Source organism: Hakea prostrata, chromosome 5 (genome assembly GCF_041222555.1).
Source record: "Hakea prostrata isolate BN-2017 chromosome 5, UWA_Hpros_2, whole genome shotgun sequence".
NCBI lineage: Eukaryota > Viridiplantae > Streptophyta > Magnoliopsida > Proteales > Proteaceae > Hakea > Hakea prostrata.
Window position 1 is genome coordinate 44,422,108 of NC_142604.1, and position 23,874 is coordinate 44,445,981.

Consider the following 23,874-nt stretch of genomic DNA (forward strand, 5'->3'; position numbering starts at 1 on the left):
TTAGTTGGTTTGGTGTGAAACTATGGTCCAAGATCTCCGGAAAATTTAGCACCAACAATATGCAAGATTAGTAGAGTGGTAGAGATTCATATTTTTCAGTGAAGAAGTTGTGGGTTCGATTCTTGCAGACAGCGTCTCCCCCTTGAGGAATGTATTCAAGATGCACATAAGCTGACCCGGATGAACCTCAGCTACAAAAAAGTACACTGTGTGACATTCTTAAATGGGTTTTATTTGTGATGTGAATTTGGTGTGGGAACCTTTTAAAATGTACATATTTTTACCAATCATATCAACTTGAATGCCCAACAGGGGTAAACCTTTTGGACCAACTGAAAGATTTTATAAGGGTTAGAGTCGGACCCTATATACATCTGAAAGATTCTCAATCAGAAGAACTCACTCCAATAGCAAGCTTACAATTCCGTTCAATACAGTTGATGCATGTATTACATTATTACTCATCCATAAATAACAAAAGTGGTACCGAGAAGTAAGCCAATACATGTTATGTACAAATGTTTCAGCTATCAATTATCTCCTTCTTATTTAATGCATGTGATTTTACATAGGAAAAAAAAAAAAATCCTATTTTCCTTTTCATGAAAAGGAAAAATTTTATTTTTCCAAAAAGAAAAAAGGAAAAATTGTATACGTTAGAAATGAGTTTAAATTAAAAACCTGAATGCCACGCTGGCATATAGACTTTTAGGGTTTTAAAATATATATAAGAATATCAAAAGAGTAACCTGGCAAAGTCGCTTGACGAAATCGTGGGATCGAATCCATTTGGTGGAAGATTCTTTTATGCTTTACTTAAGTTGCTTTCCGTTACTATCTTTGCTGTGGTTTTATAATCATATGATTAGGTACAAAGTCTTATCCAGATACAAGTTAAGTTTTCCTGAGGGCTGGATTTCCAGGATTTAATGCCAATAATGACATAAAATAAAATTCAACAAAATAGGACGGTTTATTTTGTATTTATTATAAAATATAGTATTAGTAGCGTTCTTACTCGAATGATATCCTGACCGTTCAACAGAATCCTGCATTTCTCTAATCTTTAATAATTTCATTTATTATTTTCTAATTGTTTAGATTTTCATTCGAAGAATCCGGTTGGTTCGTTATGATCACGAAACACGGAATTAATGAACTTTCGTGTCGGGTGTCTTTGTTGAATTTAACACGCCTTTAAAACCTTTTAGAGGTTCGGTCAAATAAACCATAAACCAAAACCCATGACCGCAGACCCGACTCTGTAACTGTCAGACCCGCATCAGAAAACATGGCTGCCACTCTAGTCCTGGTCTCTTGACCGCTTTGTAACGAAGGCTTTTCCGTTCACATTAGGCAGATTGACCTGGATTTTTTATTTTCACCATTTTACCCCTCTCTTTATGAAAAATTATTTCAAGTCGTCTAGAAGTCTGAGTCACCCAGTAAATAAATAATTATGATCCACGTAAGCAGAATCTTAGAATAAAAGAGGGAACCCGAAGGGAATCAATTGTAGTGGTGGGCTTCACATAATACTTTCCCTCAGAACCTTCAGATTAGCATCTAAGGTGGGGCCATAGTCACAAGCAAGAGCAGAATTAGCCTTCTTTCTGTCTTCTGTTTCTGTGAGACAGACACACATGTTGCCTTGTCCACATACGTGTAGGCCTCTGCACGGACGCAGCACAGATCGTTCAGGCGTACCACGCATCCCGTGCGCGTCCCTAATCTCTCACTCCGTTCATCTCTATACCGAATCTAGTTATGGGCCCCAAATCGATCAACCACTAGTTTGATGCCACGTGGACAATGTACCATGTGTCAATCATGGAGTACCTAGTTGGCTTACCTCCCGTCTTATTACCATATATTCAGCTACATCTTATAAAAGCCGAATTCAGAGAGGAAATAAAACAAAACGAGGAGCACTGGCGCAGAGAATCATTATAGAAGCAAAACAACCGCCCTGGAATTTGTTCCTCGCCACTTGGACTTGTCTGAATACCGGCGAATATCCACCGGAATTTCTTCGCCTCCGGCGACAGGCGAAGTCATCGGAAAGGTCGCTGTCACTGTTCTTCTTCTCTCTTGCTAGTTGCTAGTTCTAGTCAATAGAGGTATAAATAAATAAATAAAATAAATAAAATTAAAATTTTTATGTATTATAAATAGATAAGAACGCAGATATATATCTCTAATAAATATAAATAAGCAAAACCGTCCGCGTGATTTGCATTCTAGCGGGGCAAAGGTGGCTTGGGCTTTCTTCGTTTTATTTCTCTTCTAATTATAGCATCTGAAAGTCTCCGACGAAGCTCCACCACCACCAGTGATGGTTCTTCGTGAATTCTCCGCCATGATTTGAATCATTTTCTGTTTGTCGTTTTTAATCTAATGCATCCTTTCTGCTGCGTCTCCACAGTTTCTGAACGAAATACGGAGCCGCCGTCGGCGGCGTCGGATTCTTCATTGAAGGAGGTTCTCGATATGCCTCCTCACCAACCACAATCGACGAATACGAATACTACAACGAGATCTGATTTAACGAATCGCCACCGTGAGTCTCCTCCCGTCGATCTTAGCAGTAGCAATAGTCACAATTCCAATGGCGGACTTCGCACCAACAGCCATAACTATAATAACGGGGGTGGCGATTTAGCACGGTTGAGTATGAGGTCTGGTGGTACTCCTTCTATGGAGTTGTTGTCGAGGCTTTCGTCGTTGCACGATGCACACGCCGATCATAGAGAGTGTGTGAAGATCAACGATATTGTAGGGAACGGCATCTGTGGAATCCTTTATAAGTGGGTGAATTACGGTAAAGGTTGGAGGCCACGGTGGTTTGTTCTTCAAGACGGTGTTTTGTCTTATTACAAGATCCATGGACCTGATAAGATCGTTGTCAATCAAGAAACTGAGAAAGGATCAAAGGTCATTGGTGAAGAATCGCTCCGTCGGATCAGCCGCCGCAAGAATGGCCAACCACAACTTCGCCGGAAGCCATTCGGTGAAATTCACCTCAAGGTCTCTATTTTCTGTTCTATCTTGCCCCCTTGACTTTAATCATCAGAGGTTAAAATTGCCAATCGTAATTCTGTTGTTTTTTTCTTTAGATTTCGTCGATCCGCGAAAGCAGGTCGGATGACAAAAGATTCTCCATCTTCACTGGCACGAAGAGGCTGCATTTGAGGGCCGATACGAGGGACGATCGAACTGCTTGGATGGAAGCATTGCAGGCTGTGAAGGACATGTTTCCGAGGATCTCAAACAGCGAGTTAATGGCTCCTATGGAGAATGTTGTCGTGTCAACAGAGAAGTTGAGGCAGAGGCTGCTGGATGAGGGCGTCAACGAGACGGCTATTCAGGACACTGAGCAGATCATGAGGAGTGAATTCTCGACGCTTCAGAACCAACTAGTGCTTCTCAAACAGAAACAGTTTCTCCTCTTCGACACACTGCGGCAGTTAGAGGTACATATAATGATTTGTAAAAAACAACTTGCCATTCGAATTCAGGATTGTTCTTCAGTTTCTTCTCCGAGTATTTCTCATACTACGAGTTTGTAGGGCAGAGGTTTGTCATTTCGTCGTTTTTCCCCATGGAATTGACTTTTTGTTTTGTAACAATCTAATTTGATTCTTTCGCATGTTCGTTCTGTATGGAAGTTCAGATATGAACCAGCCTTGAACTCAGATGTATTCTTTTTTACATCTATTTGTTATAAGGAATTTATGATCATCAAATTTTTTTCAGAAATACAATTCTCATGTTTTGATGGGAAGAGAGCTTTGTGGTTTGTGCTACATTTTTTTTGATAAGGTTTATTTTCTTACTTATTTTCTTACTTAAGTTTCTTACTTATTTTCAAGGACACCCGCTACAAATGAGACAAACTGAAGCGGTTTTGATCACCTGTGTTGGTTTAGTTAGTAAAGTCCATCCAAAACAAATCCTAGCTTCCTTCTTGTTTCCCTGTACTCCCTTCTGCTGTTGTTTGACTTCACTATCATGACTTATACCATGCTTTTAGTTTTATTTTCTAGCCGAAATTTGTATTTCTGTCTTGAAGATGTTTTTCTGTTTTATCCAGTTAATGTTTTTATTTATTCTTTCTCTAAGTTAGGTTCTGATTAGGATTATCCATTTTCAACTTATTCACAGCCTTCATTTCGTTCATGGAATTTTCTTTTATATTGTTTGTCACTTTATTAGGTTGTTTGGAAACTAATTATAAGCTGAAAAAGGATATTATCATTGTGAAGTGGAAAAGGCTCAGGGTTATAGTCTTCATTATTTTCAGTGTGTATTTCCTGTCTCTCATCTATGGTGGCATGCAATACTGTATTAGCGCTATAGCTTTCTTTCAGTTATTCATTGCTATTCTACAATTAAAAGTGGATCCTGATGCACTTACGAAACTTTTAGAATTGCATCACTTTCCAAATGCTGTTGTTTGCATTGTCAAGTATTAGCGCTATAGCATTCTTTCAGTTATTTATTGCTATTCTACAATTAAAAGTGGATCCTGATGCACTTACAAAACTTTTAGAATTGCATCACTTTCCAAATGCTGTTGTTCCCATTATCAATGTTTAGAACTTGGTGCTTAGAGCACCAGTCCATTTAATCATCGAACTAATGTTACAATGTGAAATTGGTGGACCTTGTTCTATGTTTCTATGGGGGTGCAGGTGGGTGACGCTGACTTTTATCACAGTTTTTGGCTGCTAAAATGATTTCCCATGAAATTGACAGCTTAAGCAGACCTTAGTGGAGCATACATAAAAAGCCACATCCTGAAAAGAAAAAAGGGAAAAATATAACAAGCTTCAATGTATTCGACTCATTTCAAATAAATAAACTCAAACAAATATTGCTTCCTTGGTAAACTTCCAACCTTGCCAGACCAGTTCTTGGTTCAAGCCTCTAAAGTGGGTCATGTTGGTCCAGCCAGGCTAAGACAACTGCATCACCTAGCCTGAGACATTTTATTTCACTAGTCTGTGCTGTCCAAAACTTTACATTGTTTTAATGCTTTGACTTGTTACTTGGTGAAGGAGCGCATACAACTTATCTTTTGCTGTAGATTATTCGTAGTCTTGGCACAAAAAGGAAATGATAGAACATTGGTGTTGACCATCTACCATAAAACTCATCTCATGACATTACAAGTCCACAACGTAAAAAGATAAATAGTCTATTACAACTTCACTAGATTCTACGGGATACCCAGGCAACCTATACCACCTTCCTTAATTTTTTTTTTTTGGATGAATAAATAATTCATCATTAACAAAAAGAAAGAAAGGGGAAGGGGAAAGAACACAAATGAAGACTAAAGAAAAGAAAATACAGCTAAACAAATGGCTCGAAACCTTATAGGAAAGCTAGAAATGCAATACAAGCAAATTTTAGGCCAAAATGGATAAAAAAACTAGGCTAGTAGGCCAAGCTGCACCGACACAGTATCCAGTCTGTTTGGTGAAAAGGGGCCTCACAGCGGGCATCTCAGCAGGAGCAATGTAGCATTGCAGAGGGCATCATGGTTGTAGCCTTGCAGGATATACTGAAGTTGCAACTGTAGGGCTGACATCATGAATTGGCAACAGGGCAGCTAAAACCAAAGGCAATGACACAGTAGGGCAGTGGCCGTATGTAACAGATGGCAAGGAGTATGTTTGCTAATATGTAAAGATCCTTGTCCCTGGAGACTGAAAGATGGAGGACCAATCTTGCATAGATGAGACTTACACAAACCATGATAGGAGAGAAGAAGAGAGGAAAAGTAGACGAACAGAGAGGAGAAGAGGAGAAAAGAACAGAAAGGGATAAAGGGACACAAACTAATGAATGAAAGTCTGGTACTTTTGCCTACAATTTGTTGGTTATACTTATGGATTGCCCTTTGGAAGTTATCCTTCCAGCATTAGTAGCTTTTAAGAAAATCTGACACTATCCCTATACAGAATTGCTCCAATGACTGCTATATGGCTAGCTGATCATTTTCTAAATCATTTATGGTGTGGCTTTTAAGAGTTGTGTGTTGCCCTTCTCTTGTGTTTATGTATTGTAGTTGGTTGCTTAGATATTTATTTATTTGAATGGAAGGAGACATCCGTTATATCAATGAAAAGATGGAAATTTTATACAGTTTTAGTTCATGAAAGCCCTTTCTCCACTTTGTCTGAGCACAGCAGGATATTTTTTGTGCATTGATCTGAATGCACATAAGATAATGGATTATGTAAAATCTTAATAGTAAACTTCCATACATTGGAAACTCAATGTGTTAGCTACAGGAAGGATGATTTGGCAGATCCAGCTGTTGAATTGGAAGGGCATGGTCAAGATTGGTTACCTGTCAATTTCCATGCCATTTGCCTTCCATGCATTGGCAATTTTCCCTTGTAGGTTTAGTCACCATGGACTTTTCAGGCTTTATAGTTTATACTGTTGCATGGCCAACTTTAAATTAGTTAATACTGACAGGTAATAGGTATCATGGTGTATTTATACATGAAATCTGGGCCCTAGTTGATCCGCTAATGGAAAATATTGGGTCAAAGCACCTATCATCCAATGGTTGAGCATAATTACTGGCTATTACTGGCTACTTTTTGGTGTACTATACATTATAGGTTGCTTGTAATCTGAGCTTATCCATGCATATATTGACTGTACTCACCTAACTTGTGGGGTGTTAATCATGCTGCCACTCGCCCCACCCTGAAAATAAGAATGGGCATATTCCATTAGAACAAGAAAAGAGAAACTGACGTAGTACATAATGTATTAAGACAAACTGATTTTTCTTGCATGCAGATCAAAAGAAACATGTTTAGTGGCAGTATAACTTTTTTCCTCATCCATTATGTGGTACTCATGGCTTTTGTGATTTACAGCCCACCATTTGACTGTTCATTCATATACATCCTGGACCGTCTGAGCTTGCTGTAAAATCAGACATATCTAATAGTTTGAACAGTCTAGTGGCGATAAAAGATTGTTGAGCTACATTTATAGAGCTGTAAAATTCATGTGGACCTGGAGAAAACTTTTAAAACAGTATTGCAGTAATAACTAGTAAAATTGACGCATTTCCACAGGTGTAGTTCAATTTCAGAAGCACTTTGGTTTGAATGTTTCTTAAGGGGCTTGAGGTTGTAACTTGTAAAACATCCACAACGTGTTAAGGGTCAGCTTGGCAGGTGCTAACTCATTCTGTTTTGATGACGTAAACTTCATTCTCCTGGGGGCTAAGGCTTCAGCATCCTCTGAATACTTAGTCACTAAATGCAAATCAAATGCCTAGTTGATAGAACCTAGCTATTTTATTTTCTTTAATTGAGTTTTTAATAGAATCTCTTGCATTTTCTCTGTGCACCTTCTTGGTTTGATGGTATGTAGAAAATCAATAGTTTGGGATTTCCATAAACTTGTTAACCTTAGCCAATTTTCTTTTAATTTCTATGTCATATATGTAGCATGCATCATTATTTTTTTCTCACAAGATTGACAAGGATCATCTAGGACTAGGAGCCAATTTCCAGGATCTAGGATTGCATCATTCTTATTTAAGGTTGGAAAGCATCCAGTTAGGAGCCAATATCCAGGGTCTAGGATGAACTGGTTGGCTTTGGTAGGTCAGAACAGGGCGTGGGGTCCACTTGAGGGTTAGGTGAGGTCATTTTTAGGGTTTTATGGTAACCAGGTTTAGTCAGGTAGCTGATGGTGAAGGTTTTATGGTTTTCAGAAGGATTTTGAATGCTGAATTTTAAGTTTCTGACAAATAGGAATAAGGAGTTGGCTTTTAAAGGAAGCTTCAGGCAAAAATATGTTTTAGGGTTTGAACTTGGAGATGGGGCTTATGGACGGTATTTGATCCAAATTTGAGAGAATTTGGAAGGCTGGGTTATGAGATCTTGAAACTAAGATTTGGATGGATGGATTATGAGACCTTGAAATTAAGGGTTTTCTTGGAAAAAAATTGAGATTATGGAAGTTAGGGATTCAGTGGGAGAACAAACAGCAGTTTGGATCAAGTATGCTGGTGGTTTGCTGATGCTGTGGACAATTTATGGAAGGATTCTAATGGTGGAATTGGTCTGTTGAGGTGTTAGAGTAGGTTACGGTTTGTGGATTATGAAGATTGAAAAGGAGTTTTAAAGATTTGACTTACTGATTGTGATGAATGGCAGGTTGAATGCTCAGAGGTGTCCTTGACTGTAGAAATTAATACTTGTGGAGATCAATTAGGGCAAAGTTTATGTAAAGCTTAAAGAATTTCATGGAGCACTGGGGGGGGGGGGAGAATTCTGTTGCAGTGCCAACCACTGCTTGTTAATAAAACTTTTATCAGTCAAACCATAAGCTCAACTGAGCAATCACATCAATATTTATAGCCACTCGGGCTGACATAGATTTCAAACTTAAATTAGGACTCAAAAATAGAAACCATGGCTCAAAAGGTGACTAAGATTACTGTCCACCTAAACAGTTGTTTAGGAGCCCCCTTCAAACAATGAGTAATAAAATAACTAACAGACTAACTAAAAATTCAATTATAATCCAAACCTTTTGTAGGGAGTATTCCTATACCTATTTTACACCTAATAGTGCTGGTACAATGGTGAACCCAACACCTAACGGTGCTGGTGTCAGGATGATCTCTGCATCCAACACAGTTGTTAGGTAGCCGAGCTGTATCATCTCATCTGGATGTATAATTTCACAAGGATAGACAGAATTTGTCACCAAACTAATTCTATGTTCTGGGATTAATCTTTTTGCATGTCTGCTGAAAGCAAATTGACGTTAGGTTCTTTTGCTTCTCTCTGTATTATGCGTGATCATGAGGGGACATGAATCTAGATGTTCAGTTTGTATTGCATGTATTTTTAATTGGGTTTGCTTCATTTTGAATGTAGAATAGTAGTTGTATGATTAAATTTTCCCTAAATATATACCTCATGACTGAAAGAAGCTCTGAGCCACTTTGTGGGTTCAGCCTTCTGCTTTTTGAGACTTTAATTTCAGTAGCTTTTTTAAAATTTATGTACAAAGATTTTTGATGAAGATTTTTTTCCTTACTGAGGTCTAATCTAACTTTTCTTTTTATTAGCATATTAATGGTTAGAGATACTTAGGAAAAGTATCCACAGCTAATGGTACTTGTTATCTGTAGACTGACTAGCTTACTGTTGCCTTTGACAGTTCTTAGCATGTTTCTTATATTTTTCTAGAAAGCTTTTCATGGATTTATCATATACATGGCTATTAACTTGGCACGTTGACTTGCTATTTTGGCTGTTTTAGCTCTAGTTTCTTCTTATTGATATGCTAAAAAGCTCCATTCTGCATATTTCATTGTGTAGACAGAAAAGGTTGATTTGGAGAATACACTGGTTGATGAAAGCCAAAGACAGTTGAAAGAGCAAGGAGCTTCTTCAAGGTCAAGGCAGGATAAATACAGTGGTATGTATTCATGAAACAGAACTTCATGATTTTTTGCAACTTGCGAAAGTCCAACAATAATTTTTGCTTATGCTAGATGCTTGGACTTGATTTGTGCACCAAACGCCCCTCCCCCCTCTCTTATTCCTTTTAATGATCACTGTCAAAGCTAGCTTTTAATTAATTTATCCTATTTTATTTCGATTTTTTTTCCTATTAAGTGATCTGTAGGGAATGTTTCTGTTATTTGGAAGGTTGATATGTTGATTTATGAATTGGTAAGATTTCTTTTTGTTGCTTTATGATTGACCGGATGATAAAACCCTAATAATATTTCCCAAAAATTTATACAAGAATGCAAGAAATAACAAGATAACACTGGTTTCTATGGTGCCAGTCACCCCCCACACCTCACAGTGGTGTCCCAAGAACTCTCATAAAACATTCGATATCCTCTCCACTCACTTGTCCCTCCTTTTATAACCCTCAATTATCCCTCTATTTATAATTTCAAATAACCCTAACTAACCCTCATTCCACATGGCCTCTCATCCTAGGGTCCTAACACTACTGGCCCCTCGAAAATCACCTTGTCCTCAAGGTGATGGAATTGTTGAAGTTTAGTCGTGTGATGGTGCCGCATAACCGTAGTAAATCAAAATCATCCTCCCAGGCTGAATAACACACCCACTGCTCAAAATCAGACTTGGAGCGTTTTTTTTTTTTTTTGCCCGCAACAAAATTAATACCCATCACACCGCTGCATCTCAAGGAGCCTGCGTGCAGCTGTTGGAAGACGATGGATTTTCCTCAGTCGCTGCAGCCCCAACGTTGCCGCCTCCCTTTCTATTCTGAAGTTCAGAGGTTGAAGACGATGGTTCCCCAACTTGTTGGTTCGGTTGGACCATTTTCTGGCAAGTTCTTGGTTCAGGCTTGGTTTGGGTTTGGGTTTTGACCCGTTTGAGTTATTTGGGTTTAAAGTAATGTTGAAAATGCTTGGATTTTGGGTATACGAAATGGGCCAGGCCCATGAGTGATGATAAAAAGGAGTAAGGTCCAAATACTTAAACCCATGGGTGAAGAGTAATGGGCTGATCGTTGGTTTGATTGTAGGGATTGGGTTTTGGGTTATGAAACTGTAATGGGCCCAAAATAATTCTATTAAATGGGCTAGACATGAACACTTAAAATCATGGGTTAACAAATATGGGTTGGATATTGAGTGAATGAAATATGATGGGCTGGGGATTAATGGAATGGGCTGGGCCCAAGGGGGTTTCTTAGGAAAACGTGCGGCCCAATCTTTGAACTTAGATCTCTTGGTCTCTAAATCTGATTCTAAGCATACCTGAATTGGGCCCGAATTAGAAGCTCCTTGGTCCTTAATGTTTGAACCAAACTGATTGACCGGTTTGGGTTGAGCCGAACCAACCTCAAAAACCCTAAAACTCCATCGTCTTCTTCCTTTCCTGCGAATAGAATTTTTGGCCGCTTGCAACTTGCCGTCGATTGTACTTGGCCTCCTTCTATGCTTCTTCACTTCACTGCATCTCGATTTTATAGCAGAATATTGCTCCTCCACTCTAGTCCGGTAGGTATCTTCACTCAATCCTATCTTCATCTTTTTGCTCCACGTTTGGTGATGTGTGACTTCCGTAGCCGGCAGTACTTCATCCTTCATTCGATACTTCTCAACCTGGTTGTTGTCTATCTCCAAATTTGATGTCGATTGTCTCCCGTCGCTAAACTCACACCTCAAGGCTTCTTTGAATCCCGTCCAAGAAAATGCCGTCCAATTCTTGTGATAGATCCAGTCAAGTGCCTCTCCTTCCAGATGTTGGATCGCTACCCCCAACCACTGCTCTTCCTCGATCTGGTTCTCCCAGCAGAAGAGAAGAACCTCTAAAATCCATCTCTGAACTCCTCCTTCACCAGAAAACGAAGGCAGTGCCATCACCTCCCTGGATCGTTACAGCTCTGATGCCAATTGATAAAACCCTAATAATATTTCCCAAAAATTCATACAAGAATGCAAGAAATAACAAGATAACACTGGTTTCTATGGTGCCAGTCACCCCCCACACCTCACAGTGGTGTCCCAAGAACTCTCATAAAACATTCGATATCCTCTCCACTCATTTGTCCCTCCTTTTATAACCCTCAATTATCCCTCTATTTATAATTTCAAATAACCCTAACTAACCCTCATTCCACATGGCCTCTCATCCTAGGGTCCTAACACCGGATGATAAAATTGACTGCAAGGGCACGGGTTATTTGTGGATGTGCGTTGATCACAGGGAGGTGAGTTCTGGAATTCTCAGAACTAACCTAGGTGCAGTGCACTGATTAACCATTTTATTATGTTGAAGTAAAATAAAGAAAGTACTGAACCAAAAAACTTGTGAACTGGTTGCTGATTTTCCTATGAAGTCTTACCCCAGCAATTTTCGCTGAGTGGCTGTTCCGATGCCTTGACCTTAGGCTACATTTGTGGTGCATTGACCATTGTGCGAAGAACCACCCTTTTGAAAATAGTGAAAGACATGAATTAAAATTAAACTAAATTAACATGCATTAATAAAGTGATACCAGGATTAAAACAAGAATGAATTAATGATTCTAACATAGTTGTCAAAGTGTCCGCCTAGGCAGCCGCCTTGCCGCCCAGGCCCATTTTTGGGTCAAGGCGACACTAGTCAGGCAACCTTTGTCACCTTGGTTTTCATTGCCCTCTATCGCCTAGCCTTGCCTTGTCGCCTTGACAGCTATGTTTCAAAAATTATGCAAGCAGTAAAGAGGTGTGAAATTTTGATGTGGGAAGCACTTAGAAATTGGAATCCATTTATGAAATTTATGAACAATTAATGTGCAATCTAGCTAGTAAATATCAATTTGTAATCCAACATGTCCTATGAGTTATACAACACATACAAAGCATGAAATTATAAGGGAGTCTGTATTGAAATTTGCAATTGCATATACAAAACACAATTAATGGCATACATAATTTTGGACTTGGTTTTGAGTACATGGAATTATAAAAATGCCATCGATTATTCATAAGCCAATCTCAAGTGCGAAGAATTTTTTTTTGGATGAATCAAGTTGCAAGATTTAGTTAATCATGATGTTGAGGGGATGATCAATTTTTTTTTTTAAACACAAAGGCATGCCATTAATTAAAATTATGAGGGGGGGGGGGGAGAAGAGAACGTAACTGAATAAAGAATGAATTTGCATTAACAATCCTTAGTTTTTGCATTTAGGCTTAGTGCAGCTGAATTTCCAATTATTGGAAGTATAATTAAGGTTTCCTAATTGGAGTAGACTCCTCTTTTAGTTATATCTTTTGTTTTCTTATATTCTTTATATTGGTTTCATATTTTGTGTTAGACTTAGGTTTTCTAATATCTAGGATTGGTTTTCTTATTCTATTTGCTTTGTATTTCCTTATCCTACTCAGAGTAGGATTTACTCAGATTGTAGCTATAAATACCCCATTGGGGCTTATGAACGAAGATAACCTTCTAATCAATAATTTCTTCAAATTCCAACATGGTATCAGAGTCTAATTTCTATTAGGGAAGAGAGAGGAAACTAGAGGAATCAAGTCCCTCTCTTTTCCCTCATTGCTGCCGCTGCTACTACCTCTTCCATCGCTGCAACTTGAGCCATCATACCACCAAAACCACATCGCTGCAAGCTGAAAATTCTTGCAAAACCATCACCTTCTAATTTTTTTCTCCATTAATTGCAACTTGGAACTCATCACCTCTTCTTCTTCTTCATTTTGCAACCTAGAACCTTCCATCGAATCACCTCTCGCTACCGTTGCAACTTACAACTGGCAACCCTCCATCGAACCTTTATTGAAACTCCACCTGCCGCTGCAATCTGCAACCTCCAATGAACCTACAACCCACAAATACCGTCACTCAAACCTGTAATTACCTAGGGTCTCTCCTTTTCTGATCTTCTTCTTTTAATCACCATTGAACCAGAACTAGACCTTTTGCCATCTTCAAAATTGCAAGAAATATATTCCATGAGAACTTCTTTAGCCATTGATTCACCATAATCTCATTCTAGATGAAGGCATTTTATACTTCTAAACCAGACCAAACCAGCTTCCATTGAACCGACATGGACCAAACTAGACTAGGGGTCTATTAGTGAATTTGCATATATACAAGGGTTTATTTATAATTTTCCATATGTCCAGGGTCGTTTTTGTGAATTCACATACATCTAGGGGTCTGTTTGTTATTTCTCATATATCCAAGGGTCTTCCTGAAATTTCCCATATATACATGGGTCTTTCTGTAATTTCCGATATATACAGGGGTCTCCTTTGAAAAAAAGAGAAGAAAAAAAAAAAGCACAGAGGAAAAAAGATGCTGTCCTTTATCCTATGAATCCTATTTACCCACTATTTTTTTAATTTTCTTTCACCTCACGTTACCTCTTTAACTTCTCTTTTTTTCAGGTAACTTATTTAATGATATTTTTCTTACCCTAATTTCTATCCATACATTTTCATGCCTACTTTCATCTTACCATTACAATTTCTTCCTTTTCAACTTTACCCATTGGTTTAAATTTTCTCTTCTAAGAGTTCTCATAATTACATTCGGGCCATTATCTTACCCTGGTGGACCGAGGACCATATCATTTAGGGATTTCCTTTGTCATTTTTTTACCCACGTGTAAAGTTACATGTGAGGGAAGATTGAAGATATCTACAATTCAATGTTTATTTTAAGAGTATTGTCTACATTTTTTAGGTCATTATTCAAATGCCTTTCTTTCAGACTTCCTTGTATAAAATTTGACCGCAGTCACTTTCAGACTTCTTTATGCGGAATTTGATCTCTGTTACCTTCGAAAATGTGTCCCTTACCTTGGCAGTATTCCACTTTGGAGATCTAACATTGCTATGGATCTAACTTTTTTGACCTGTGTAGAACTTAATCTCTGTTATTCCTAGTGATTTGCCCCTTACCTCTTGACATCTTCCACTTTGGAGCTCTAACCGTGCTGAAGATTTGGTGTTTGACCTTTGCAGAACTTGATCTCTATTACCTTTGGAGATTGTCACTTATGTTGACAATTTTCCCCTCGCCTTTGGAGATTGTCCCTTAATTTGGCAAATTTTCTCTTTAGAGATCTAACATTGCTACAAATCTGAAGTTTTACTTTTGTACCCTAGGAGTTGTTACCCCAAAAATATATTTTCTCTCAAATTTGCACTAAAATTTGGTCTTTTCAACATTTGAAGATTCTACATTTTTCTTGTGCATTCTTTCTTGAAGACCTAAAGTTGTGGCAGAAATGAGGACAAAGCATGTGGAAGGCTATAAGGTAGACGTAATCTATAAGTTATTAATGAAGTTTGAAGATCAAGTTGCAGATGTTTATTTGGACAGATGTTTTATACTATTTTGGCCAAGTTGGGCATGTGTGATATCCATGCCTCAACTTGAAGGGGAGTATTGGAAGTATAATTAAGGTTTCCTAATTGGAGTAGACTCCTCTTTTAGTTTTTTCTTTTGTTTTCTTATATTCTTTATATTGGTTTCATATTTTGTGTTAGACTAGGTTTTCTAATATCTAGGATTGGTTTTTCTACTCTATTTGCTTTGTATTTCCTTATCCTACTCATATTGTAACTATAAATACCCCATTGGGGCCTATGAATGAAGATAACCTTCTGATCAATAATTTCTTCAATTCCAACACCAATGTTCAGTTGCAATTCTATGTGAAAGTTAAACCTAATACACTTTGTCTATTGTAAAAAATCAAATCGAAGCTAAAAGATTACAACTACAGGAAAGGAAAACCAAAAGAACTATGGAGAGAGGAAAGGAAAGAGTGAGGAGGCGTGAAGTTATTTATAAGAAAGAAGATGTAAGAGAGGGACTTAACATGAATGAGACGTAGATGAGGTGAAAATGTGTGTGAGAGAGAAGAAAATCTCTAATATTTCTTTTTCTTTCTCTTTATTTTATTGTTCTTTTTTGTTTTTCCTTCTTTCTTTCATGGAATTTCATTCAACTCACAGATTCATCTCTCTCAATCTCTCTTCTCCCCAATTTCTCTCTACCTTTTAAGTTCTAACACATCTCATTTCTATATTATTTATCTTCTCCTCTCTCACACACATTTTCACCTCATCTACCTCTCATTCATGTTAAATTTCTCTCTTATATCTCCTTTTCTATATATATATATATATATATATATATATATATATATATATGCACCTCTCATTTGTGTTAAATTCCTCTCTTTTATATATATTCACACACACACTCAGAGACACATTTTTGGAAATCCTAAAATGAAATTCCGAATTCGTCAGAAAGGGGTTTTCATATATCTCTCCATCATGATTTGGACTAAGCCAGTCTAAGAAATAAAGTTGCACTATTTGAAATTACAGATTGAATGAGCCCAATATCCAACCTATGTTGACAAATTCTGGTCAAAATTACCATTTCACCCCCTAGCTGTTCTCTTGCATGGTCCAGACCAGTAATCTGTATAGAAACTTTGGCTTCTTGAATGAGAACCAACTTTTTTCTTAGTGCCTTATGGAATTTCTTCTTTCCTGCCACCCTTGATTGTTAGTCAATTGATCCAAGTGAGCTGCAGGTGGCTTGATCTCCAGATATCATCATCCATATTCATTTAGTAATGTTTTCATGCAGTGCCCTTTAACCTACAAATGTGTGAAAACCAATATTCTGTTGCCGCATTTTTCTGAAATAATGAATAAATACCAATAGGAGCCGCCCTTGGCGCTGCGGTTGGTGGATTACTGTTGTAGCCTGAGGTCAATGTATTGAAAGTTGAAACAACATTTCAGAAACAATTGTTGGGGCAAGGCTGGGTGAAAAGCTGCCCCCCCAGGACTCTGCTTGGGCAGAAGCCTTCAAAGCCTTGTTCATCCTTTCTAGTGAATACCAATGAATAGATAGCTATTTAATATATGTTGTGGTGGTTCTATCATTGAAAAAGTATATAAAAATTGTGGCATAACCAGCCCTTTATTTTTCCTTTTGTTACTCACATTCTCATCATGGAATTACATGGCTGATTCTTTTAACTTTTTTAGGCTGCTGTCACTTTACTTCTTTCAATATGAGTGATTGAAAGGCATTTGATTATTGATGCTTATAGTTTGGATTTGTACTTGGAATGAGGACCAAACCAAACCTATTCCATGGTTAGATCCATAATGTACAAAGTAAAAGGTGTATGAAGACATGCTTTAGTTTGTCTGTCTATACTGCTAATCTTTTAATGGCACCATGTCACCATGTCACCATGTCAGCCCATGAATGCGTACATATCTTATGAGTAGTTAATGGTATCTCTTTTTAATGAAGACAAAGCTACTAAATACAATTATGAAGTTCTAAAAGTTTGAGTATATAGTTATGGTATTTTATGAGTGGCTGAAAGTTAGTTACGAATTTCTCTTGAGCTTAGGGTATGAAAACTGATTGTTAACTGAGAACCTGTTTACATCAAGATGATTATTCTCCTTGGTCATCTGTGCTTCTGTTAGTTACTTTATTCAGTTTCCTTCGTTGTAAGGTTTCAGCATTCTTATGTTCTTATTCCAATTTTTTTTTATTACCCAGAACCAAGTAATAGTGAATCTGAAGATGATAATGAAAGGCATGATGCTGCTGAAGAAGAAACAGATGATGATGACAACGCATTCTTTGACACACGAGATTTTCTCTCATCCAGTTCTTTCAATAGTGGGTCGGACATTCGGAGATCATCATTTGATTCTGATGATGACCTTTATGCTGTTGATTCGGAGGATGGTGTCGATCCCTCAATAAAATCTATTGAAACTAGCTTTCCATATGTTAAGCGGCGTAAGAGGTTGCCCGATCCAGTCGAGAAGGAGAAGGGAGTCAGTCTCTGGTCAATGATTAAAGACAATATCGGCAAGGATCTCACCAAAGTGTGTCTTCCAGTTTATTTTAATGAGCCATTGTCTTCTTTACAAAAATGTTTTGAAGATCTGGAATATTCTTACCTTCTTGATCGAGCTAATGAATGGGGTAAGAGGGTAAGTTTGCCACTGTAACTGAATGGCTTCTCTTACTTTTTAATTGTGCAAAGATATTGCTTGCAAGAAACACCCTCTGGTTTGTGGATTTCTAATATTTATTATTGCATGTCTCACTTTTATTTCTGATTTCTGATCTTGAAAGCCCTTAGAAGTTGTTTGGCATATTCCCTTCATTTAGGGTCATTGAATTACTACGCAGGTGTTTTTTTTCAAATTTACCAGTGATTGAATTATGGATCCTTTAATTATTGTATTTATAAGAGTTACTTGTAATATGCCATGTGACTTGTTGATTCGATCCATGGATGAATTAACCATTAGCATGATCTTCCTTGAAATATGACCTTAACTAGGGTGTTGTGTGTGTCAATTCATGCCAAAGATCCAAAGTGCATCATAAGAGATCTTAGGCCGACATTACAGCCCATGGGTATACTCCTGAAAGATAGTTGAAACCTGTAGATAAAATCTCACCAGCTCATATGCTCTCTCTATTTTGCAATATATTATTTTGTCTTGTTTGGAAACCCTAGCAACAATGACTCATGTAATCTGTGTTAAACCATTTGGGAGCTTCCTGGAGCAAAGTTCCTATGGTTGTGTAAATAATGAGGAGAAAAGACAGAAAAGAGAGAAGAGAAGAGAAAGGAGATGGTTGTGACCTTGGGGATCACCATCCTATGTGAGGCTCCCATTTCATTCAATATATACTATAACCCTATCAATGGCATAAAAGGAAATACACCATAAATAATAGCATTTGTTGTTCATGTGAGCTGTGCTGTGAACTCCTTAATGAATAACTTCTGACAGTTATATTTTCGTTACAAACCACCGGACCAGTTCTGGAGTAAAGAAGTTCTATCAAACTTCGATCAGTTTATTTGGGTTATTTTGAAGATAGTACTTATTTGTTGCAGATCAGAGATGTAAACAAGTACCATCACAGGGGGTAATACCAGACCAGTACAGTGATTTATGGATCTTGTTTAGGGATGGTTTATCCTGTTCAGGTCTGGGTCTCCAGTTGTGGGTCAGTTTCGGGTTATATCTTTATCTTTTCTAACCAGTTTACTTGTGTGGCTGGGAATCCATTTGTTTTAGTTCAATTTCTATTGTGGATTTGAAAAGTCCTAGTCGTAGTTGTCCCATTAAGTATGTGTGTGTGTGTGCTTTCCCCCTCTTCTAGTCATGTTTAGTTTAGCATGTGAATGCTTCTAATTTTTCTTCTGTCAAAAATGAGTCTGTCATTAAGATATAACAATGTAAGCACCCATAAGACCCGCTGATTTTATTGTTATTGAATGATATTGGGCTTTCTGCTCAAAATTATGTGTGATTTAGAATAAGCGTATGTGAGATGAACTCTTAGTGAGTTGCTAAGGTAAGTATTGGAGGGATTCCTGCCTTTTGTGCTTTATCTCTATGGTATGAAGCACAGTATTTTTTTGGTTGAGTCAATAGTTTCTGTATTCTCTTGAACAAAATAATTTTGAAGTGAAATTCTTCATCCTGCAAAGATTATTTTATTTAATTATTTTCCTCCTAAACATTTATTTATTTTCCCTATTAGTCATTATTATTAATTATTTTTCATTTGGTTGGGTTTCCAGTTGTCTGGATTGCTGATACCAAGTGAGTCAATCCTTCAACTGTTAAAGCACTGGCCTTAGGGATGAAGCAAAGCATAGATGACCACGCCCTAAATTCTTTTTGATGTAGAAATGTTTTCACAACCATGAAGATAGTGTTTTATTATCATTAGATTTTTTTTTTCATTTCTGATGTTACCTCCACCTTGCTTACCTGTGGGAAGAAATCGATGGTAGATCGACAAATGGTGGCACCAGATCTGTGAAGGCAACTGCACTTCTTTTATGTTCTTTGGTTTCTTTATTAACTTGATTAGTTTGGATTTTCTGGCAAGAGAATTGTTACTGGACTAATAACGCTAAGCTGGTATAAGATTCCATATCTGTATTATACTTGAGGGTATTATTTATTGATTGATTTATTTTTGGAGTGTAACTGATATGGCTTCACATCTATAGAAGTAGAGTTCCTTTGTATTTTCTTTTTAATCTTGAGTCTTCATCAATGTCGTCTTCATATTCATTTTACCATTTGATGACACATTAAACTGGAGCTGAATATCTTGGAAATGCTTTGGATGGTATATCATTAATTTGAAATGATGCATCTAGTGAATATACTTCTCCAACTTCTAAGCACCTGCTAATTTGATTTTGTAGGGCAATAGCCTGATGAGGATTCTTAATGTAGCAGCTTTTGCTGTTTCTGGATATGCTTCAACTGATGGAAGACATTGCAAACCTTTCAATCCACTTTTAGGGGAGACATATGAGGCTGCGTATCCAGATAAAGGCCTTCGTTTTATCTCGGAAAAGGTCCCATCTTTATTACAGAAACTCTTAAACTAATATAGATTTCCCCCTTGGTTTCAATGTATAATTAGTTACTTTTATTCAGTTTAACTACTGATTTCTGAGACATTGTTTTTCAATGAATTGCTTTTTGAGGTAGTAGGCTGGTATTAAGTATTGATATGCATCAAGTGTATCATTCCCATAGTTATTGACAGTGTTGGTCCAGTACATAGTGAGATATACCATTTGGAAAAGGAGACAAAAAAGGTGATTCATATGTATCTATCTGTATAGGTTGATATGGACTACTACATATTGATTCTGGTCATTATGTAAGCTATATGTTAGCAGCATTGAAAAGATGGGTTTTCTTTTCTCCTTAGAGGAGAAAAATGGAGGGGTTTGAGACGAGAAGGAGAGAGGAGGCATGAAATACATGAGCAAAGGAGAAAGTGGTAGAGGAGGAAAGATCATGGTTGGAAAACTCCTGAGAAAGATATCTCTCTTTTTCCATTTAGCAAGACGAGATGATGTCCAAGATGAGACAATATGCTTATAGCACATAGGTCTCGAGTCTCAACTCAAGTTGTAACTTTGATGATTGTATTATCATTTGAACTCTGAACATGTGCAATGTATTAGACTTGTTGAATTTTGAACTTTGAGCACAATATGAGTATAAAATGTGTACAATAGGTTTCTTTAAGGTTTCTCTTCAGCTGTACAATAGGTTTCTTTAAGGTTTCACTTCAGCGTAGTGGTTTCCCACTTGGGCTCTGAAGTGGAGCTCGCATTTACACAATTTCCCCCCCATAAATCCTTGATCACCAATGTGTTCAGAAGGGCTGAAATAGGATGGTCAACAAAATTTCAGTTTTAAATGACCCTAATGCTCCTCGAGTTGGAAAGAACGTTGGACTCACTTAGCGAGATCTCAAGCCAACTCTCTTTTTTGAGTTGGTGAGATTATGGTTCAAGATCTCGCTCCTTAGCGAGATCTTACCCCTTCCAAAAACTGAGATCTTGACCGAGTTGGCGAGATCTCGGTCGAGATATGGTCTTTTTTGGGCCAACTCAATGGACCATCTTGGTGGGTTTTTAGGGTCCAGGTTGGGATAAAATCTGGTAGCCAAATAGCCTAATTTAGGTTTATGTGAACACATTGGTGGCCTTGGATTTGTGAGAAAACAACCCTAAGTATGAGTTTTAAGTCGACCCTAAGTGTGAAACTGAAGTGCTGCAAGATTGGGGAATGCAAGGTTATACAACATATAATATAGAACCCTTAAGGCTTATAAATGAAAAACAAGTGTACCAAATACATCAAATAACTTAAATGTCATCAAAATTCCATCCATATGCGTATTACAATCTTGACTCTGGAGAATAGAATATTAAAATTATACAAACCATTAGAAGTTCTACATTAAGTCATAACTCATAAGTTCATAAGACGAGCATAGAATGATTAATCTTCCTTTGGTGTTATAGATGTGCTAAGAGCAGTTGCAAGTGAAAAATCCAACTGAAATTTGCACAAAATCTAGCAAAAATTGGGAGTTCCATAAAGATATGGCGAGATTTAAGGAGAGATCTGTGAGATATGGTGAGATCTCGAGCTAGATGTGGGAATCTCACCCTTTGTTGCGTCTCGCCCTTTATCTTGTCTTGCCTGATCTTAAACCATGGATGAGATGAGCCTTGAGATTGAGATCTTGAACCATGGAAAAGACTGGGGTTGCCTCTATTCCTTACAAATGAAGGTATTATATGGGTCACCTGTTGCACAAAGATCATATACTATTTTCCATCTTTAGTGCTTTGTCTTCATTGCTTTCTCTCTCTTAAACATATTACCCTTTTCTTTCTCGTGTGACTTGTCTGTATAATCTACCTAGGATAGTAGCAATTTCTATGGACCTTAAATATTATGTGACAGACTAGAGACATGGTCCACAGCCATGTAGTATGGATTGAGAAATTGCCAGATCTTGTGAGATATCTCAGTTTTTCTGTAGGCGAGGATGAGAAGTTGGTCAAATTAAAAAAAAAATATCAAACAACTTAATGTATAAAAAGGTCATAAATACAGTATCTCCGTTGAGCCGACATTTCGGTTTGAATAGATATCAAACAACTTAATGTATAAAAAGGTCATAAATTTGACATGATTGATAATTCTTGTCTCAACTTGATTTAGTTTCTCTCTCTACTGCTGTTTTCTTGTTCTTCACCTTTTAATGCGATCTTTTTTGGAGTTTTCGTTGAAGTAGCTCCTATGGTTTATTTCTAGCCTACATCTAGCCTACGTCTATAGAGTCTCTAGCCTATAATATTACAAATTTAAATTAATTTATCTAACTTATCAAATGATGTTTGTTAAAATATTTCCAAGGCTTGATCACTTATTTGTTGCATAAATATTTTTTTTTCCAATTTTTTTGCTGGAAAGAGATTTTGCTAATGAAAAAGCTTTTACTGCTACAAAGTACCCCCTTTATTCCAAATAGCCTTTTTTGAATATGCATTTTAGATATAGAACTGCATTTTGGAATTGGCATATTGAAATGACGTGTAATATATTTATTGTTTCAAAAGGCTAAGTGACGTAACCAGTATTGATGCTTGTACTACCGTATAGTAATTTGAATTTTGAACCGTGGTCCCAGATCTCACTCTCGAGGGCAATCTCTCCCTTGTGGAAAAGCGAGATCTCGCTTGAAATTTGGTGTTTTTTCTCGGGCCAACTCGAGTGAACTCCATGAACCGTCTTAGGGGGGTCAGGTTGGGCTCAAAGTTGGTATTTAGCCTATTTTAGGGATGAATATTGTAGGACATTTAAATGAAAAACAAGGTTATAACCATTAGGACATGTAAATGAAAAGCAAGTGATAAGATACATTAAATAACTTAAATACCAACAGAATTCCATCCATGAGTACATTACAACATCACATTCTCGACTTTCAAGAGTCAAATAATACAACCATTATAAGTTCAATAAAAATCATAAGCTCATAAAAGAAGTGTTGGGTATGGCTTATGCTTCTCATTTTGTTGCCAAGGACCTTCCTCCTCACAAGAGGGTCCTATTCGGTGTGGGTTGTAGGGGGCAGCGCCCCAGGCTCGTAGTGGCCTTAGTCATTTTGGGCCTCAAGATTTCCTTTGCAGTTTGCGCTTGGTCCTATGAGTAGCTGCTGTGGCCCTGGTTGAAGAACTCTTCAAATGGCCTATTTGATCTTCTTTTCTTGATGTAGATGTGCTAAACCTTGCTGCAGGTCAAGATTCGGCATCAATTCAGCAAAAAAAGGGGCAAAAATGGAGGTTTGGAAGGTCTTGGTGAGTTGGGAGGCGAGAGACAGCGAGAGAGAGAGAGTGAGATAGGTCAACGTCTTAACCTGTCTGGCTCGAGATAGGGGACTTAAAGCAATTGGGTGGACCAAGATCTTGGTCAAGTTTTAGGATTTCGATTGACTCACCTTGATCTCGTCTTTAGATCTCGCTTTTGTGAGATTTCGGCGAGATCTTGTTCCATGGTTTGAACATCTCTATTGTTATGTTACATATCATAGACTGGATTTATACAAATATACGAGTTCATTACTTTTTTGTAAAAAGTGGCTTCTGTGTGGGGGCATTTAAAATTTTAGTTCATTTCAGCTGTTAAAACTAATCGTCCAAAATGGAACTCTCAGAGTTACTTTTTCCAGCCCTATACCCATCAAATATCTCGAGACAGGTAAAAAAAATGCAACAACTTGTCAAGACCTGGAGTCGACTCAGCTTTTTAGGGCCCAAGTTCCGTCAGATACTCCTGAGATACCCCCCTCCCAACAGGGGGAAAAATGCAACAATTTATCAAAAACTCAAGTCAATTCTGTTTTTTGATCCAATTATATTTGATCCTAGGTACTTATTCTCAGTAGTTAC

The 23,874-nt window shown here is 37.5% G+C and overlaps 1 protein-coding gene across 4 annotated transcripts in view; it reads left to right on the top strand.

Moving 5' to 3' along the window:
* The first annotated feature begins 1,947 nt into the window (after positions 1-1,947).
* The window catches only part of LOC149016067 (oxysterol-binding protein-related protein 1C-like), a 33,914-nt gene continuing 11,987 nt past the window's right edge, over positions 1,948-23,874 (top strand). The window contains exons 1-6 of one of the 4 annotated variants that reach the window (XM_089157194.1): positions 1,948-2,120; positions 2,426-3,027; positions 3,117-3,473; positions 9,378-9,477; positions 17,112-17,554; positions 19,810-19,965. In XM_089157194.1, coding sequence (XP_089013320.1) covers positions 2,491-3,027; positions 3,117-3,473; positions 9,378-9,477; positions 17,112-17,554; positions 19,810-19,965 — 1,593 coding nt within the window. In that variant the 5' untranslated portion in view covers positions 1,948-2,120; positions 2,426-2,490. Of the gene's footprint in view, positions 2,121-2,174; positions 3,028-3,116; positions 3,474-9,377; positions 9,478-17,111; positions 17,555-19,809; positions 19,966-23,874 lie in introns of those variants that run through there. The other 3 variants (XM_089157195.1, XM_089157193.1, XM_089157192.1) reach the window with 3 other exon arrangements.